Genomic DNA, 19,740 nt, shown 5'->3' on the forward strand with positions numbered 1-19,740 from the left:
TCAGAACACCGGCGTTAGAGTTTATCCGATGACAGTGTAGATGGATTCAACAGATCTTACGCACCTGCGGCGCTTCTGTGAACGGAGAAAACAGAATAAAACTATAGGCTAACATAAAAAGGAATATATCTATATACCTATACACTAAATATATTTCACGTAAATCATTGACACATTAACAAAACGAAAGAAAAAAAAAATGCTGAGTTAGGCCTACGGTTCATTGGTTCTCGGAAAGGAAAATGAGATGGCAGAAAGTAAAAAATATTCTAGCCTACAAGACTGATTACTCAAAAGTCTTATTCAGGACGATTAATGTGGGTTTTATGACCTTATTTCAGCTACATTTTTTCCCCCAAAACTTACTAACCACGCATAATACTTTTTTCTAACAAATGCAAACATGTACATCCACCTTGGTCACATATTATTGTAGCATAGTTTGTGCTGAATACAAAAAAAATACATGTGGGTCAATAGTATATTATAAGCAGCTGAAATAAGCACAAATATCAGGGCATGTCAACACATCTCAAGGGCGCCAAAATTACCTCAGACCCCAGAGGGTTAAACTCCCAAGCCCTGCTGTCTGGTCTCAAACTTTCCATGTTGACTAACCTGACCCACTTACCTTTTGACTACTTACCAGTTGCTCCAGTGTTCCTATCCCTGTTCTCCACCGCTCCAGTTCTCCACCGTCTTCACGCCGTTACCTCCAGATCCCCTGGAAAAGGAAAAAGGACGTTCACGCTCCGATAAGCCCCTAGAGACATTCCCATTCCCCGCCTGCTTACCTGGACATTCTGCTCATCTCATTCCCCTCTGCTGCTACTCAATAAACCTGTTGATTGTATTGCACTTACCTCTGTGTCCTGTGTCTATCGGCTGACAGTAACTTCATCCACATTACATTCATGCATTTGCAGCAAAACATAAATGCAAAAAACATCTGTCAAAAACATAAATGCACTTTTGCTTGCAGGGTGTTCATAACATTACTCAATTACAAACCACATTTTTTCCAATGTGCAGTTATAGAGTTTGTTGTGTTCATTCACTCACATATAGTAGATATTAGTGTGTATGAGGGACTGTATGCTCAGATTTGATAAGGCTTTTAACACTTCGATGAAACACAGGCCAGTGAAAATGTTTGGCAGTCAATTAAACCCTAGAACAAAGAAAGGCCTGCACACAGCATCCAGTGTGAAGAATACACATACTGTATGTTTAAATCTCCACTGATGCACATCATGGAATTATCACTATTTATAGGACTCTTTATTGTCATTTATTTATCTACATATGGAACACTGTAGAGTTGGATTTTTACTATTTCATTTCTTATAGTAACAGGTTATGTTTTTTTAGGCAGATTATAGATCATAATGATTAAAGTCACTTTAGTATACCTAACATTAACACCTCTAAAATATTATGCATTTAATGTCAGCATTAAACAGAAGTAATGATATTTTTTTCTTCCCTATTATGATGTGTATCCAAGTGAAGCTGCTTTTTGAATGCGGGATGAGAAAAAAAAACGAATGAAAAATAAAAAATTATAGTTATGTGCACAGATAAATCATAAACAATGCAAAATTAAGCAAAGCACAGCAATGCACTTATTTTATCAATCTTTATTTCTCTTTTCAGGTTGTCCCGTGGCCATTAAGCGAGTAGGAAGTTCTAAACGGATCGCTTTGGCAGCAGCAGCCATGATGGCGATGGATTCTGACGTGACACAGGGACCATCTGTCTCTTCTGCTCACCCTCTCCACCTGCTCTCGCTCTCACCCATCAAGCTTCCCTTTCTGGTGGTACCTCACGCAGGTAGGAGTACAAAAGAAAATGCTTTCATTAGTGTCCTTGTGCTCATGAAAAAAATCCCCAGTGGTCGCCTATCAAACACTGCTGCTGTCCCAAAGGATTCTATCGTAGCTGCGGTTTTGGGGAGTAGCTAACTAAAAGTAGCAACCCTTTAAGATAATTACGTTTTGCAGTGACAGCAGCTCGGCTGTTTTCAAAACTGTGAAGTTTTTCCAGTAGCGTGGCGTGATAAAACTGTCACAATGGTATGATTGGGAATATGTTGGTTTTATACAACAGCTCAAGATGTTAAAGGGATAGTTCACCCAAAAATCTAAACTCTGTCATTATTTCCTCTCCAGGTTGTTCCAAATATGTGTAATTATGATGATCAGTGAAACACAAAAGACCATTTTTGAAGAATGTTGATAATCAAACAGTTTTGGTTCCCATTGACTGCCATTGTATTTAATGCAAGTCAGTCGAAATCAAAACGGTTACCAGCATTCTTAAAAATGTCTCTTAAAAAAGAAATACAGTAAGCAATAACAATTTTTTTTTAATGGATCATCCCTTTAATATTGAGTGAATTACATTGCAAGTTACTTTATAAATTTTGTTCCTCCATAGAAAACATTTCCAAACTAACCATTAAGCATCTAACAACACATAGTAATGGTGTTACTGAACGAAGTAGTGTTGTTAAGTAAATGCCAACTCTTCTGCTACACACTCAAAAGCATGTATTTTTCTTTGCAAAAAGAATACATTCATGCATTTAGGAAAGAGAATATGTATGTAAATAGTCAACGTGAACAAATCAGTGATGATGAATGAATCATACAATGATTTGATGACTCACTCATAAGGTTGCTTGTTTAGGTCCTGATTTAACGAGTTTGTCTGAATGAATTCAATGACTCACTAATTGTCACTTGTTTTGTTACTGTATGAATCACTGAGTTAATGATTCAGTGACTCATTCTTAAAGATTGAGTCAGTTATTTAATTCCTGAGCATCATTCAGTGTTGTTGACCCACTCAGGTGAGTGAATAATTCAATGACTTACTTGTAAGGACACGTGTTTTGTACCTGAATGGAATCAGTGTGTTTGAACAAGTTAAGGATTCAGTCACGTTTTGCAACCTAGTGTGACATAATGATAAAGCCAACAGAAAGAATCACAAATAGAGTAGAAGTTTGTTTTTGATTAATGTACTCATGTTTTTGTGTAAACCAAACATTATATACTTGGTTTAGCACGCTCTAGACTATTGACTAAATTATACCATAAATATATTTCCTCATCATTGCTTCATCTTTTTTTTTTCTTTTGGCTGAGGTTTAAACCAGCCTGCTTTGTGTTGTTTTGTCTGACCCACTTGGTAAGATTCTTGGGTTCATAATGAGGGCCTGCTTTCTCACAGAGCTTCTGATGTCCTAATTGGTGAATTGTAATTGCAAATGCCTTTCGTTATGCAAATATCACAGTTTTTTAGTCAGGGGTTGTCAGAAATAGTACACACATTGTCTTTTTCCATCACTTTAAACTCAGCACACATGAAAAGAAAGGTTTTACAGTGCATTCATTAAAAATGAGTTAGTGTGTATGTGTACGATGCATTGATGCAGAGTTGTAGAGGAAATTTGAGGGTCTTATGGTTGTCGGTTTGAACTTCCCCAAGCAATTACAAGACATGTTGCTGCTTGAGCACCCATCTTCTTGCTGAGTTTGTTTTGTTGTTGTTCTTACCACACCGTTCCCATTTCTCTGAAAGAAGTAAGAGTTTCACTTTGCTGAAGTGGACGGGTTTAAATCAAGGGTCAGTGACGGAGCTGAATGCAAGTACTGCCGTTCGTTTGGTGAAACAGTTAGAGCGTATACTTTTTAATTTCCTGTCTTTCTTTTTCTCACTTTTTCTGCCTTCATGCATATTGATTAACTGTTTCCTTCCTTTGCTGTTCAGTGAACTTGTTCAGTCCCTCTTGCGGGTGGATTGCCTGAGGTGAAAAACCATGCGTGTGTGTCAATAAGAGTGTGTACATGAGTCTGAGTGCAGATCTATATATTTTATGAGCAAATGTATGTATTTTTCAGCTCCGGTCTTGTACTGTATGTGGGTGTAAGGGATGAATTCTCTGCTGTGAATCAATAGGAAATGCATCCGTGGTTGTCAACATGCCCTGTATGGATCACAGGAATCCACCCCTGGAATTACTTCCTTTTAGCAAGGCCTCAAAAGCAACATTAAAGCAAACAGGCCAGAAAACCCCGAAGGGCTTTTAATTTAGCTCTAACGATGTATATGCATGTTTGTCTGATGCTGTGGTAACTGGATCACTCTTCATGTCTGGTCCACCCAGCATCAGCCCAATGCATTTGAACTGTAATGACGCTGTAATTTATTCTTATTGCAATCTAGGAGTTAAGGCAGGAATGATTGTAGTACACTTTGTGTGAGGGGAGATAATGGAGGTGTATTTCTCTCTCTGGATGCAGGGTTTAAGGATGCTAACTTATGTAAGACACAGAAGGGAGCGAGTTCAGTAGGTTGTCTTATTCACTAACCTACAATCCAGCTGAAATACCTCTGCACAGTGATAATTTTTATATTATCAAATCTCATGTATCATGTATTATATATATAATGTTATAAAAATAATATGTACTATTATTTTACAATGTCTATGACTGGCTATATACAGTAGTATGCACATGTAAAAAAGTATATACTCTATAAAATATTTATAAACATACAGTATATATATAAAATTGATTTTTTTATGTTACACATTTGTAATGAATTTTTAAGCTTATCATACATTTTAAATTCATATACTTGAGTCATATTGCAGATGTCTTGCTGTCTACAGCCTACATAGGCAGCTGACTTTTAAGTTAGCGTCTTAATGGAAATGGAATCTCAAGTTTGTGTGTCATACAATTAACGATACTCATGCTTTATTGATTAAACTGCACTGCATTGGATGAGAACAAAATCTGAACTGAATTGAGCTGGATAGTGACACTAACTTGCAAAATCGACACTGTAATTAAACTGAATTGAAACAACTTTGAACTGACTCGAGGTCAATAATGGCACTATTATCACATTATATTCCTGTTTATTAATGTGAAGCTGCTCTGAAACGTCTGTATTGCTATATCAATAAATATGGAAAAAAATCAAAACATGTTCCTAAACTAACGGTGATGCATAAAAATACACAGCACATACAGTCCATTTTTAATCACATTGAGGTGAATTTTATTAATACTTTTTTTTAAATGAGTAAATATAAAGTAATAAATGAGTATATATATATATCAAACGATTTCTCTCACTTTGTCTGGCAACTAAAATGCATTTATTTCCATCCTAGATGGCAAGCGCAGTGCATGCTTTTCATGCAATGCTACCTTTGAAAGCCAAATTGAAGGTATTCTAGAATAATTATGCTGCCTACCTTTTGGAACAACCTTCACGACAGGAGCATGTTTATGATGCCTTAAGATGTTGCCTATGTATGCAGCTCACTAGGTTTTGAAATAGAGCCAACAAGGAGTTTTGTGGATGCTGAACTATGTCGTAATAGATGCATGACATTATATCAATGCGTTTGGTCTCTTATTTGGGTTTATCATGGTCTCTGTCAGTGCCAACGCTGTGGGGAGTCTTTTAGTGCCAATGGAGGCGGATTTGAGCTCCCTTCAAATGCCTGAATTATAGGAGTCCTACACATCTGTGCTGAGAGATTAGGCTTTCAACCGATGCCCTGGATGTGACGCCTTGTTGCCAAACAAATTTTTTTCCCTGCAAGTAAATGTTAGAAGAATAGTATTGTATGACCAAAATCCTGTATCACAGTGTGAAAAGTTTTCGAGCAGGATTGAATCATGGATCAGCATGAAGTTGAGTAAATGGAGATAGAACTATTTCTGTCTTTGTGTCAGAGGCTTTTTGTCTTTTTATGCAGAGATGTTGCACAATAAGTTGAAATAATTTGTTGTCTGCCAAATTCCCAAATCTCATGATGTCTGGATGCTTTGTACTGATGTGGGAGAAGTGCATCAGACATAAAGATGTGTTTCTGCAGTGATATAAATAATAATAAAAAAAAACTGCAAATATCTGAGACATATTTACAGTACATTATATCATATACAGCTATTGTCAAAATTATTCATACCCTAGGTAAATATGATCAAAATAGGCTGTGAAAATAGATCTGCATCGTTTAACCTTTTTATCTTTAATCTAAGATAAAAAAAAACAACAACAACAACAACAAAAACTAACCTTTCATTGGAAAATAAGAATTTTTAAGATTTTAAGAAAATCTCTTTTTTTTTTCTAATACACATTGGTCACAAAACCCTTTTATTCAATACTTTGTTGCAACCTCCTTTTGCCAAGAGAGCAGCTAAGAGATCAGAGACCATCAGAGACCAAGACATTTATAATGTTACAAAAGATTTCTGTTTCAAACAAATGCTGTTTTTCAACTTTCTATTCATTAAAGAATCCAGAAAAAGATGGTTTCCACAAAAATATGAAGCAGCACAACTGTTTTTCAATATTGTTTATAATCAGAAATATTTCTTGAGCAGCAAATCAGCATATTAGAATGATTTTTATGGAAGCCCGTTTCCGCCACTGAATAAAAAATAAAAAAAAAGTTATTGGGACTTTTTATCTCACAATTCTGAATTATTTTTCACAGAATTGTGAGATAAAGTCGCAATAACCTTTTTTAATTTTTTTATAGTTTTTTATCTGAGTTATAAAGTCAGAGTTGCGAGAAAATAGGTTTTGCAATTCAGACTTTTTTGTCTCTCAGAACTATGAGATATAGACTCGCAATTGCGAGTTAAAGTCCAGGAAGGGGGGGGGGGGGGCTGATATGTTCTCAGAATTGCGAGTTTGTATCACGCAATTATGAGAAAAAAAGTCAGAATTGTGAGATAAAAAGCAATTACCTTTTTAATTTTTTGTTCAGGGGCGGAAACGGGCTTCCATAGATTTCTGAAGGATCGTGATTAAAAAATAGTTATTTGAAATTGTAATAAATTCATAATATTACTGATTTTACTGTATTTTTGATTGAAAATTAAAATTAAAAACATTTAAAAATCGTACTGACCCTTACTGACTTGATGTAATTGTGTGTCTGACTTAGAAACGTGGATGGAGTTTTGAGTTTGTGTTATGCAAATGCCACTCATGGAGTTTTTATGACTTACAAGGTGTGACCCACCAAAAGCCAAAGGTCAAAATTTAAACAAGCTGGGCTGCTGAATGAGGGGACAATTATGCAAATTACATTATGTCTGATAACAGCAGCATTAGTAGGTCATGATTTACATAAGAAGTGTCTTCACTGCTTGGGCAAAGAGATAACACTATAGAGATTAATTTGGAGTTTTCTGAGGGCTCTGATAAACACCTTCACTGATAAATCTTTACTGTGAACGACAGAGATAGAGGGGAGGTGTCTATTCTCTCTCTCCCTCTCTCTCTCTCTCTCTCTCTCTTTTAAGACATCCTGCTAATTTCCTAATTACAAACTTATCTCAGAAAATTAGTGGATCAGTCCAGAGGGTCAAGCTGGTTAAAGACCATAACTACAGCATTCTGCAGACAAAATATGTGGACCTTTATATGTATATTTTTAAAAGAAAAATATTTTATTCTATTCTAATATGAGGGCGTTGAATGCTTGAATCTGATTGGTTGACGAACGTTCTAAGGCATGCAATTATTTTCATGGAAATGCACGGCTAAAGTAGTTCCAGGCAGGTTTTGATGATATTACATATCCGTATCACTTCGCTAAATGATTTCAGTTATTTAAAAGGTCCGTACAGCCTACAACAGCAAAAGAACCAAAATAAAAAAATAAAAATCAATAAAAACCCATGGTCGTAGTCAAATCTTTTTTTTTCTTTTTTTTTTTTTTTGGTGTGAAGTGAAGATTTAGTGTGAAGAACATTTTAATAATCTAAAGAACCCTTTTAATTATAAGGAACCTTTTGTGCAATAAAAAGATTCTATGGATGTTAAAGGTTCTCTGAATTCATGGAACCATTAATGCCAATATTTTTAAGTGTGTGTAGTATAGTATAGTACTTAAAGTGTGACATGGACTTTCATAGACCATATGCTAAATGAATAAATGCACATATTTTTAAGCAATGCAAATGTTATCAAAATTGTTTCTTGAGCAGCCAATCAAAATATTACAATGATTTCTGAAGGATCGTGTGACACTGAAGACTGAAGTAATGAGGCTGAAAATGTAGCTTTACCATCACAGGAATATGATGGTAATGACATTTAAATGACATTTAAAAATATACTAAAATAAAAAAACAGTTTAAATTGTTATAATAGTTATATTATAATATAATATTACTGAGATTTGTTTTTTCAAAATCATTACAGAAAATGCAGTGTCCCCAAACTTTTGAATGGTAATATACTGTATATATATATATATATATATATATGGTAAAGGCTTCCGCTCAGCTGCAGCTCTGAGCTCTCAGCTCTCCCAGCTCATGGACTCGAGGACAGCGTGTACTACTCTTGTTCACACTGATCAGGTCAGCCTTAAAGCTTTAATTGATTGAAAAGGTCACAGGAGAGTGATAAAGAGTGAGAGAGATGGGGATGATTAAAGTGGAGAGGTCTCTAGCAGAGCTTTCATTAATATTATGCACTCAGACCGGACTAAGAGAGATTCACTAATGACTCTGAGGACGCTCACTATGAATTTGGTACCACATTTAGATGAGTGCTTTGGCCCCTGGAAATTCCCTGCATGGAGTCCTGATTTAGCAAATCTATCAGGCTTGTCATGACACCTTAAAATTGCTTTAATGCTAAATACATCCTGCTGTTCCAGTTACATGTAGATAGACAACAATAAGACAATTATAGGTTGATTCCAATAATAATAATAATAATAATAATGATGATGATGATGATGATGATAAATAAATATTATTGCTGTTGTTATTATTATTACTAGTAGTAGTATATAGTAAAATGCAGTTGTTCTCAATAAAATAATGTATAGTAGTATTAGTAGTAGTAGTAGTAAAAAAATAGCCCGATGATGATAATGATGAACAACAAAATGTTGTTATTACTAGTTACTTGATTTGTAATGAAATTATCAGTAGTAGTAGTACAATTATATATTGCTATAGTGATAGCAAGTGAAGTGATAGTGAAGCAAGGGAAAACTGTGTATTTATTTATTATTTTTTTTCTATTACAGACATCATTTTACAAAAGTGTATTTACATATTTTTAAATTAGTGCTGTCAAACGATTAATCGCAATTAATCACATACAAAATAAAAGTTTGGTAACACTTTATTTTAGGGTCTCTTAACAAGTTGCTTATTAGCATGCATATTACTAGATTATTAGCCATTTATTAGTAGTAATTAAGCACATATTAATGACTTATTCTACATCCCTAATCCTACCCAATACCTAAACTTAACAACTACCTTAACAACTATTAATAAGCAGCAAATTAGGACTTTATTGAGGGAAAAGTCTTAGTTAATAGTTAATAAGTGTTATCTATTCTAAATTGTTACCTAAAGTTTTTGTTTACCTTACATATGTGACCCTGGACCACAAAACCAGTCTTAAGTCACTGGGGTATATTTGTAGCAATAGCCAAAAATACATTGTATGGGTCAAAATTATAGATTTTTCTTTTATGCCAAAAATCATTAGGATATTAAGTAAAGATCATGTTCCATGAAGATATTTAGTAAATTTCCCACTGTAAATATATCAAAACTTAATTTTTGATTAGCAATATGCATTGTTAAGAACTTCATTTGGACAGCTTTAAAGTCGATTATATCAATATTTAGATTTTTTTGCACCCCCAGATTCCAGATTTTCAAATAGTTGTATCTCAGCCAAGTATTGTCCGATCATAACAAATCTCAATTTTGAAAAATTGACCCTTATGACTGGTTTTGTGGTCCAGGGTCACATATATGAGTGTACTGTTTATAATTATCATGTATATATAAATACACACACATGCATGTATATATATTTAAGAAAAAAGTGTTATGTTTATATAATAAAAATATTTACATATAATATAAATTATATGAATATAAATATATACATGTAAATATTTTCAAAATCTATACTGTAAGTGTGTGTATTTATATATACCTAATAAATATATACAGTACACAGATATTATGTGAACAAAAACTTTTATTTTGGATGCGATTAATCTTGACTTAAAGCACTATTTTAAATTAATATTTTTTATAATATTTTTTATTGAACAATAATGTGGCATTGACATGATTTTGATGTTTGTATACTGCAAGGCTCCAGTATACTGTTGTCTATCAAATTATGTATTGTTAGTATATCTGATATATTTTATCCCAGTCTGCCTATGATATCTTTGAATAGGAATGCTAAGGGTGCAAAGGAGTTTAATTTATTTTTTTCCCAGATTATTGACAGCGTGAGCATTACTCATCACCAGACTGAGATGAGGTGTAAATGGCACATTTGAATGTGTGCCAGTCAGTTTTTCCCTGTGAATAACAGATGTGTCGCTCGGTCGTAATTTCGGTATTTTGGCATCACACACGCTCACGGCTACATTACCTGTAATTTATTTCTGAGCAACTGCACATTTGTGTCAGCGGTGGCCGAACTCACCGCAGCGACACTCTGGCTTCAACACGTTTTGTGTTTTATTAATAATTGAAGACTGGATTGCATCGCTAATTTCACTGGTAATGTGATTCACTTGAAAAGAATGAACACGGACAGATTTACTATTGAATCTTTTACACAAATTCAAGATGTTCTTTTTTTGACAATCATGACTAGAAATGGTAGACTAGTGATTATCCAAGCCCTGGTTTGCCATCCTATTAAAAGCCAGTATCTGATGTGTTTTCAGACTCTTTTCACAAGATTTATGCCACTGAGCCTTTGATATATGAAATCTTCATTATTAGCTTCATTCGGCTTGCCAAGCAGGAACCATTCTTATTCCAGGTCAGTGCCTGTACTGCGAAAAAGACTAGTTAGTAGCATAACTATCAGTACTGTGATAGTGTGATTATGTGATAGTCTTCTGTTCATATAAAGTCTGTTTAGCAGTTTTGAAATGGTCATGTTATGATTCATGAATCATCTTATCCTCTGGTTTCATCCAAAATAATGAAATGAGATGAAGTTTTAATTTACTGCATTATCTAAAGAATGCATGGTTAATATTTACACAATAGTAAAAAAAATCTAATTTAATTTTCAAGCAATAATAACTATATTGTCGTAGAACAAGTATTTATTTATTTTTTTGTAATTTTTGTGCCTTTTATTTATTTATTTTTTGAATTCAGTTTTAGTTTTAGTCCTTTACTACTACTTAAACTTGTTTTATTTCAGTTGGTTGCCAAGGCAATATTTCTAATTTCCATAAGAACCCACGGTGACGCGGGTGTCACAAACACTGGTGATAGTCTGGAAAGGTCTTTTTAAAGCAGTATCCCTCACTTTCAACCCTGGAAGTCCCTAAGTGACATATAATGAACACCCAAGTTTAGTAATGTGACAATTTTTGTTGCCATGGCAACATTTCCAAAATGGTGTCCTGTCTGGTTAGCACATGTTGCAGTGTCAGTATGTGTCAACCCATGCAACAATTCCAATATAATATCTCTTAACCTGATTTTAATACATTTCTTGAACAAATTGATATAAAACAAGTTACAAAGATATTGTGGTGACATATGTGTCACATCGGGCTATTAACCTTATAAAAGTAGGTGGAATTTTGATGTGACGTATTTGTCACATTAAAGGGATAGTTCACCCAAAACTGAAAATTTGATGTTTATCTGCTTACCCCAAGGGCATCCAAGATGTAGGTAATTTTGCACATTTTCGAGTAAAAAATTATTTCTGGTTAAACCATATACATGAAAAGGTTGAATTTTGATGTGTTACAAAAGAGTTGTTGTAAAATTTAATGGTCACAGTTATGTGGTTTTGAAATATGTTGTGGCAAAGCAAATAAAATACAAAAACTGTATTACTTCTGAAAAGGTTTTTTGTTTTATCTTCCCACAAAAGTAATCATTTTGATATATGTTGTGGAAAAGCAAATAAACTGAAATAAAAACTGTTACTTAGCAAAAAAAAAAAAATTAAATATATATATTTTTTCAATTGAGAAATAAACGCCCAATGTAACATATATAGTGGTGTGAAAAAGTGTTGGCCCCCTTCCTGATTTTTTCATATTTTTGCATGTTTGTCACACTTTGATGTTTCAGATCATCAAACAAATTTAAATATTAATCAAAGATAACACAACAAGTAAACACAACATGCAGTTTTTAAATGAAGGTTTTTTTTATGAAGGGAAAACAAAATCCAAATCCACATGGCCCTGTGTGAAAAAGTGTTTGCTAAACACATTTCTACAAATGGCGAAAACATGGAACAGCGGTGAACCTTCCCAGGAGTGGCCGGCCGACCAAAATTACCCCAAGAGCGCAGCGACGACTCATCCAAGAGGTCACAAAAGACCCCACAACAACATCTAAAGAACTGCAGGCCTCACTTGCCTCAGTTAAGGTCAGTGTTCATGACACCACCATAAGAAAGAGACTGGGCAAAAATGGCCTGCATGGCAGCGTTCCAAGACGAAAACCGCTGCTGAGCAAAAAGAACATAAAGGCTTGTCTCAGTTTTGCCAGAAAACATCTTGATGATCCCCAAGACTTTTGGGAAAATACTCTGTGGACTGACAAGACAAAAGTTGAACTTTTTGGAAGGTGTGTGTCCCATTTCATCTGGCGTAAAAGTAACACAGCATTTCAGAAAAAGAACATCATACCAACAGTAAAATATGGTGGTGGTAGTGTGATGGTCTGGGGCTGTTTTGCTGCTTCAGGACCTAGAAGACTTGCTGTGATAAATGGAACCATGAATTCAGCTGTCTACCAAAAAATCCTGAAGGACAATGTCCGGCCATCTGTTCGTGACCTCAAGCTGAAGTGAACTTGGGCTCTGCAGCAGGACAATGAGCCAAAACACACCAGCAAATCCACCTCTGAATGGCTGAAGAAAAACAAAATGAAGACTTTGGAGTGGCCTAGTCAAAGTCCTGACCTGAATCCTATTGAGATGCTGTGGCATGACCTTAAAAAGGCGGTTCATGCTCAAACCCTCCAATGTGGCTGAGTTACAACAACTCTGCCAAGATGAGTGGGCCAAAATTCCTCCACAGCGCTGTAACAGACTCATTTCCAGTTATCGCAAACGCTTGATTGCAGTTGTTGCTGCTAAGGTTGGCCCAACCAGTTATTAGGTTTAGGGGGCAAGCACTTTTTCACACAGGGCCATGTGGGTTTGGATTTTGTTTTCCCTTCATAATAAAAAAAACTTCATTTAAAAACTGCATGTTGTGTTTACTTGTGTTATCTTTGATTAATATTTAAATTTGTTTGATGATCTGAAACATTAAAGTGTGACAAACATGCAAAAAAAAAAAAAAAAAAAAAAATCAGGAAGGGGGCCAACACTTTTTCACACCACTGTATATGTAACATTACATATATTTCACAAGGAGTGGTTGTATTTCAAAAACAACTGCAGAAACATGTTATAAGTGGTCCATTTAGTCTGTTTTATATGCCCCGTAATTTTCCTATAAGGAGAAATCAGTCCGGGTTCTTATGGGTTACATTTTTCCCATAATGTTTCATTAATAAGTCCACTGAGGTATGAGGTATGAAAGGCCAAACAATGTGCAATAGTTTATTTTGTGATAATGCCTGTTTTATTTTTGCATCCAAAATAATCAATTGAGAAATGAAGTTTTAATTCACTGGATTATCCAAAAATTAGACATTCTTACTTGGTTATTCAATATTTAAACCTTTTACAAATCTAATTTTTAAAGAAAATCTAGGCAAAAAATAAATATATTGTTTTAAAATTACTAATTTTTAATTTTTATTTTTAGTCGTTGTCATGTGCTTTTGTATTTATTTTCTTTTCTTTTCTATTTGTATTTTATTTTTTAATTCAGTTTTAGTTGTAGTCATTTCATTATTTCAGCTAATTTTCAAGCAAAAACCATTATATTGTCATAAAATTACTCTTACAATGGTATCAGATTTTGGTCATTTAGGCCTTTAGGTGTTTGGATCTTCTAAATGGCTGGTCATCATGGTGGATGATATGTTATTTTCTAAACACAGCGCCAGATTGTCTTCCAACAGAGTCAATAATTACAGTTTTCTCTGTAGGAAAATTGTATTGCTTAATTGACAATTCGAGAAAGCCCTCCTGTAGATCACTGGGACATTGATTCTCACATTGTTATGCTGAACAGTTGGAGACTTTACAGATTTACTGTCTGCAAACCAGTTTCCCATAGCACCGAGAATTACTCACCAAGACCGAAATCAATTTAGCCTGTCAAGTTCCCCGCTTCTCTGAGCCGCCGAATAAAACTCTTATCGTTTCTCCGTTCCTACTGTCTCCCTGTTTTAATGTGGGGTTATATCTTATCAGGGTAGATGCCCCCACAATTTCCAAAATTAGTGAACTCTACCAGTATCTTATCGTTTGGATGGAGAAAAGAAAGCTATTACCAGTGGCTCCTGGATGGCTGAAAGAGTTCTGAACTCTTCTTCAAGACTTCTGAAAAGGGTCACTCCTTTCCTCTGTATCTGTACCTTTGTAAGCCTCCACATTAAAATTTCCTTTTAAATTTTTATCATCAAAAGGTAGAGAAAAAACTGAAGTCTTCAAGTTGTGCTTCTGATTGGTTGTCAGAGTAGATGAGGGTCTAATCTCTGTGGGTGATGTCCTAATCTCTGCCCTCTGTTTAGCTTTTCACTCGGGTTCCTCGGCAGAGTATACTCAAGTCCGTTTCAAGGAGTGTCTTGAGCACACCGCATCGTGGCCCATAGGAAAGTGAAATAAATAATTATGTTTCTTTAATAGCTCAATTGTTAGTCCTAGACAGTAGTGGGTTTCCTGATTAGGTCTCCTGATTTCTTCATTAAAAAAAAAAAATTCTGCAGTGATGTAAATTATTTGAAAATGCCTAAATTATTTGAAAATGTAAATTATATGATAAATACTGTAGAACAGATTTTCTTTTAGTATTATTTATATGCTATTATATTAGTTATAAATATGCATTTATTTTTGTTTTCAATTTCGATTTTCATTTTTATTTTATTTGAAGTTTCAGTAATTTAATTTTATGTCCCCTTATTTTTTTTCTAATTAAAATGGCTTTCTATTTAGCTTTTATTTGTATTTCAGTTTTAGTTTTAGTCATTTTTGCACTTTAATTTAAACTAATTTTATTTCAGCTTGTTGCCAAGGCAATACTTCTAATTTTCATTTAAGTTCCAGTTTTTCATATAATAATATTTATAAGTCCTCTGAGGTATGAAAGAGCACTTTTTTTCTGCAGGGATTTTTGTGATGTGTATATCATAAATACAGTGAGAAGTTTTCTTTTTATTATTTATGTACTGTTATAGTATTTGTAATTTTATTATTATTTTTTTTAAATTTTTTTATTTTGTTCTATGTAGATCTTATTTTAAAATAAAAATATAAGATTAATTAATTTATTCATTCATTTCCTTTTTTCAGGTATAGTTGCTAAGGCAATATATCTAATTTCTGTGAAATTCTTATATTTTATTTTATTTTATTTTAGCTTTATTCATTAACATAAATGAGTTTTAATATTTTTAATTAATGATAACAGAACTGCAATAAATTCCAATTTGTGACCACATTGATGATTTGAGATTGAATTAATTTATTAATTTATTATAATTTTTTATTCAAGCCTGTAAATAATAGAACATTTTAGGATTAGAAGAAAGTTATTAGATAAAGTTCAATATTCATGAGAAACATTTGTCCTATATTGACCTTTTTTAGGTCAGTGATCAAATGTAAGTAAATTTGTGACACTAATCATGTGACCGAGCTCCTTCAGATTTACTTGCTGCCAAACCATTGACTAAAGCATTTTCAATTGTTAATTCTGATTCAACATTTCACTATGGTGCCAATAATTTGAAAAACGGGAAAAAAAGCAAAAAGCAAAAGCAAAACAGTAGCATTCTCATTTGTGGTCTCACATTTTTGGATCCCATGCGCTGTATATGCATTTATACCAGGCTATATTCTGTGCTCATATTCTAAAGGCAGAATCATGAATAAAAACAAGCAGGCACAGAAAGAGGTGGAGTTAGCAGAGTATATGTTATATTCAGGAACGGAACTTCATCTTTACATAATGTGTATGTCATAATCTAGGTTTGTGCAGCAGTATATCATTTTATTAAAATAAAGCACCATAAAACACTACTGTGATCAAGTAGAAGTGTTGAATAATGTATTAAATGACTGCTATACTCTAGAACGAACTGACATGCATGGCATTGGAGGCTTGAGTTCTCACTAGGAGTCTGTGCTGATGGTAAATATGAAATCGCATGCAACCAGAATATGAATAGTTAAAGAAAATAATAATCTGTAATCAAATTATTGTCAGTTAAATCAAGCTGGTTTTTCCTCACATCATTAGCTTCAACCCTCACCCTAGTTCTGTGCAATTAAGTGGGGAGCTGAATGCAGACTAATTATATTAATTTGAATTATGTAATATGTCATCATTATTATATTTTAATATTTGTTTCACTTGATAAGTAGATTGGATGAGCTGATTATGACAGACAGGACATTTGGTGTGGCTCTGCTTTCTCTGCAGAAAAGGCCATCTTGAATTTCCATGCTGGTTTATGCAGGTTAGTGCTGGTTTGCTGAACCAGAACCAAACTTGAATAGTTAAAGTAGGATTTTTGGAATCCGGTGGTGTATCTGGTGCCCTCGGCAAGAAACGGCAGCTGAACGACTCAACGGCATTCAAGTTATGAGTGTCATTCTGGATCATTCTTACCGCTGTCTGTAAGAGGCTTTTTTTGAAGTACTACATATAAAATGCCCTTACAGCTGACAGATATCACTGAAATAAGTGTCCTGAGAAATCACACCTGTCTCTGTGACAGAACCAGACTCTGTTAAACTCTCTTTTTCAGCAAGAAGAAGAGTCAGGGGAGTAGCCCACGCTTTTTAACCAATCAGAAACTCTTACTGCCTGTTGAATCATTTTCTGCATTGGAGCTTCTGACATCTGACATGTCAGTTATCAGACTGGTGGAAGTTAGTAAAGCGGCACAAATTGCTTTCAGCATCGGAGCCTGGCCCCGCTGGTTTCTTTTGATTTTGTATTATTTGGAACAAACTACAGTACGTTTGTGTCTTTGAATATGAGCATAATGGCAGCTGTTCACCACTTTATGTAATGATTAGGGATTTTCATTGTGCTTATCAACTATTCGTCTCTTTATATACTGAAACACAGATGCATTGCATGATGTAACAAATGAGAATAAGACTAATTATGTGGAGTCATATTGTGATCAGTGCAAGTTCTTCAAGATATTTTTATGTTTTTGAAAGAAGTCACTTATCATCACCAAGGCTGCATTTGTTTGATCAAAAACAGAAACAAAATATAGTAAAAATGTGAAATAATATTACAATTTAAAATAACTGTTTTCTATTTGAAGATATTTTAAAATGTAATTTATTTCTGCGATCAAAGGTAAATTTTCAGCATCTTTACTCCAGTCTTTAGTATCACATTATCCTTCAGAAATCATTCTAATATGCTGATTTGCTGCTCAAGAAACAATTACTATTATTATCAATGCTGAAAAAAGATGTGCTGCTTAATATTTTAGTGGAAACCATTTTTTTTTTTAGGATTCCTTGATGAATAGAAATGTATAAAGATCAGCATTTGTTTGAAATAAACATCATGATAAAAGTGTTTACCAGGCCCGTAACCAGCTATGAGGTCACCAAGGTCCGGATCTCGGTAAATTGTTCATGTTAACATTTTTTATTTGTTCTCTGAATGACTAATTTGCTGTTAAACTCCTCATATGAATGTCTGCATGACATGTATAATACAGTTTAGACAGTTTGCAAGAATTTTTATCGTGCGTGGTATGAAAATGATCGCTGTGAGAGACTGTCAGTACGAATGAGTTGTAGGTGAGGGTGCACTCCGTGTTGCCAGATCCAGCTATTATAAGCCATTATCCAGCTACTATAAGCGTCTTTTCCACTTAATTTAACACTTTAGAAAGGTAATAAAGTAGGAAGTTGCTGTTTAGGGTCAGCGATATTTGATATATTTTCGGTTTATTTTTATTTTATTTGTTTTTCGGTTTTTGTTTGTTTTTATGGCAATATCTGGCAACACTGCATCGCCAGCACTTAAACTGACAGTAACAATAAAGCCCACGGACAGTTTATAGCTGACAGAATACAACATTCAGGTAGGGAAACTTAAAAAATAGTAATAAAATAATAAATAAAAATATATATAATTTAACATTAGTACATATATCTGTAGAACAAGTAGGTTACAGAATGAAATGAAATACACAAACACTAGCCATGAAGAAGTCTGTTCTATGTCATTCAGTAGGCCTGTAGTAGTTCAATTTTCATAAATCATAAACATTCAAAAGAGCACTAGACAAAGTTATAAGCTATATAGATAGCAATGTTTATCAATAAAAACAGTAATATTGTTGCATGAATAAATTATACAATTAACTATATCAAGGGTGGATAACAATTTAATGCATTATTAAATAAGTATTATAAATTAAATAATATTATCAGTGTTGAAAACAGTTGTGCTGTCTAATACATTTTATATAAATATATATTTATTTTAAATGGAAATATTATGTAACATCATAAATGTATTTGTTACTTTTGATAATTTTTTTTTTAAACTAAAGTTTTAAATGGTATCCCACTTACTCTAGCACTCTCTATTCTAATTCTATTCTTAAAAAAATGCCCGTTTTAGACATGCACTCTATTCATTTACTGCTTGTTTTCTTTAAAAAAACACTATAGATTTTCTAATATTTTTGTATTCTATCTGTTTTCATTTTAAAAAGCAAATAAAGGCCTCTAACACTAGCTTGCTCTATTCTTTTGCTATTCTGTCTGTTTTCTTTTTATTTATCATATAATAAAAAAAAAATGAAAAAACGTTGCTACGTGTACTGCATTAAGCTAACTGAGACTTGTTATAGCACTTGCATATCATTGCTCTTTTGTTGATTTTGATTGCTTCCATTGTCCTCATTTGTAAGTCGCCTTGGATAAAAGTGTCTGCTAAATGACTAAATGTTAATGTAATTTAAATATAATACAGTAAGCTTTTAATGTATAAATTACAATGTATTAAAATCAATACCATAATACGTTACAATATGCATGTATTATAGGCCAAATTTTAAACGCAACTTTGTTCTATGCAATATGTAACTGCTTTGTGTTTCTATCCACCAAGGTCGAAAGCAAGCAGTGTCCATCAAATCCTTTTTATGCTCTTCTTTTTTAGGTCCCTGCAGTTTTCCGTGAATAGCAACACTCATTCATATGTAGTTTGGTCCCAAGAGTCAGTTTGCCGTTTGTTATAGTCTGTTTTTAGAAGTTATTTCTACTCCTGTGAATGGAGCAGCCAGCAGTGACGCGCCAATATCCCTCTGATGTTTAATTCACAGGGCAGTCAGATACAAAGTGCTGAGATAGTGCTCCGACTGAATTCTGTTTTGATACCAAATTTATCAAAGCATGTCTGGCAGGCCTTTTGTAAGTCTCTGAAATGCTGGTGAGGTCCTGCAACCCTCATAAATGGATATTTGTAAGTCGCTTTGGACAAAAGCGTCTGCTAAATGACAAAAGTAAAGTAAGTATTCAGCGGTA

The 19,740-nt window shown here is 33.8% G+C and overlaps 1 protein-coding gene across 1 annotated transcript in view; it reads left to right on the top strand.

Annotated features, from left to right (window-relative positions):
- Positions 1-19,740, top strand: part of LOC306857387 (transcription elongation regulator 1-like protein) — an 88,303-nt gene that overhangs the window by 31,336 nt on the left and 37,227 nt on the right. Inside the window, exon 5 of the mRNA XM_079397310.1 lies at positions 1,657-1,833. Within this exon, the coding sequence (XP_079253436.1) occupies positions 1,657-1,833 (177 nt within the window). The remainder of the gene's footprint in view (positions 1-1,656; positions 1,834-19,740) is intronic.

Source organism: Barbus barbus (genome assembly GCF_936440315.1).
Source record: "Barbus barbus genome assembly, chromosome: 38".
NCBI lineage: Eukaryota > Metazoa > Chordata > Actinopteri > Cypriniformes > Cyprinidae > Barbus > Barbus barbus.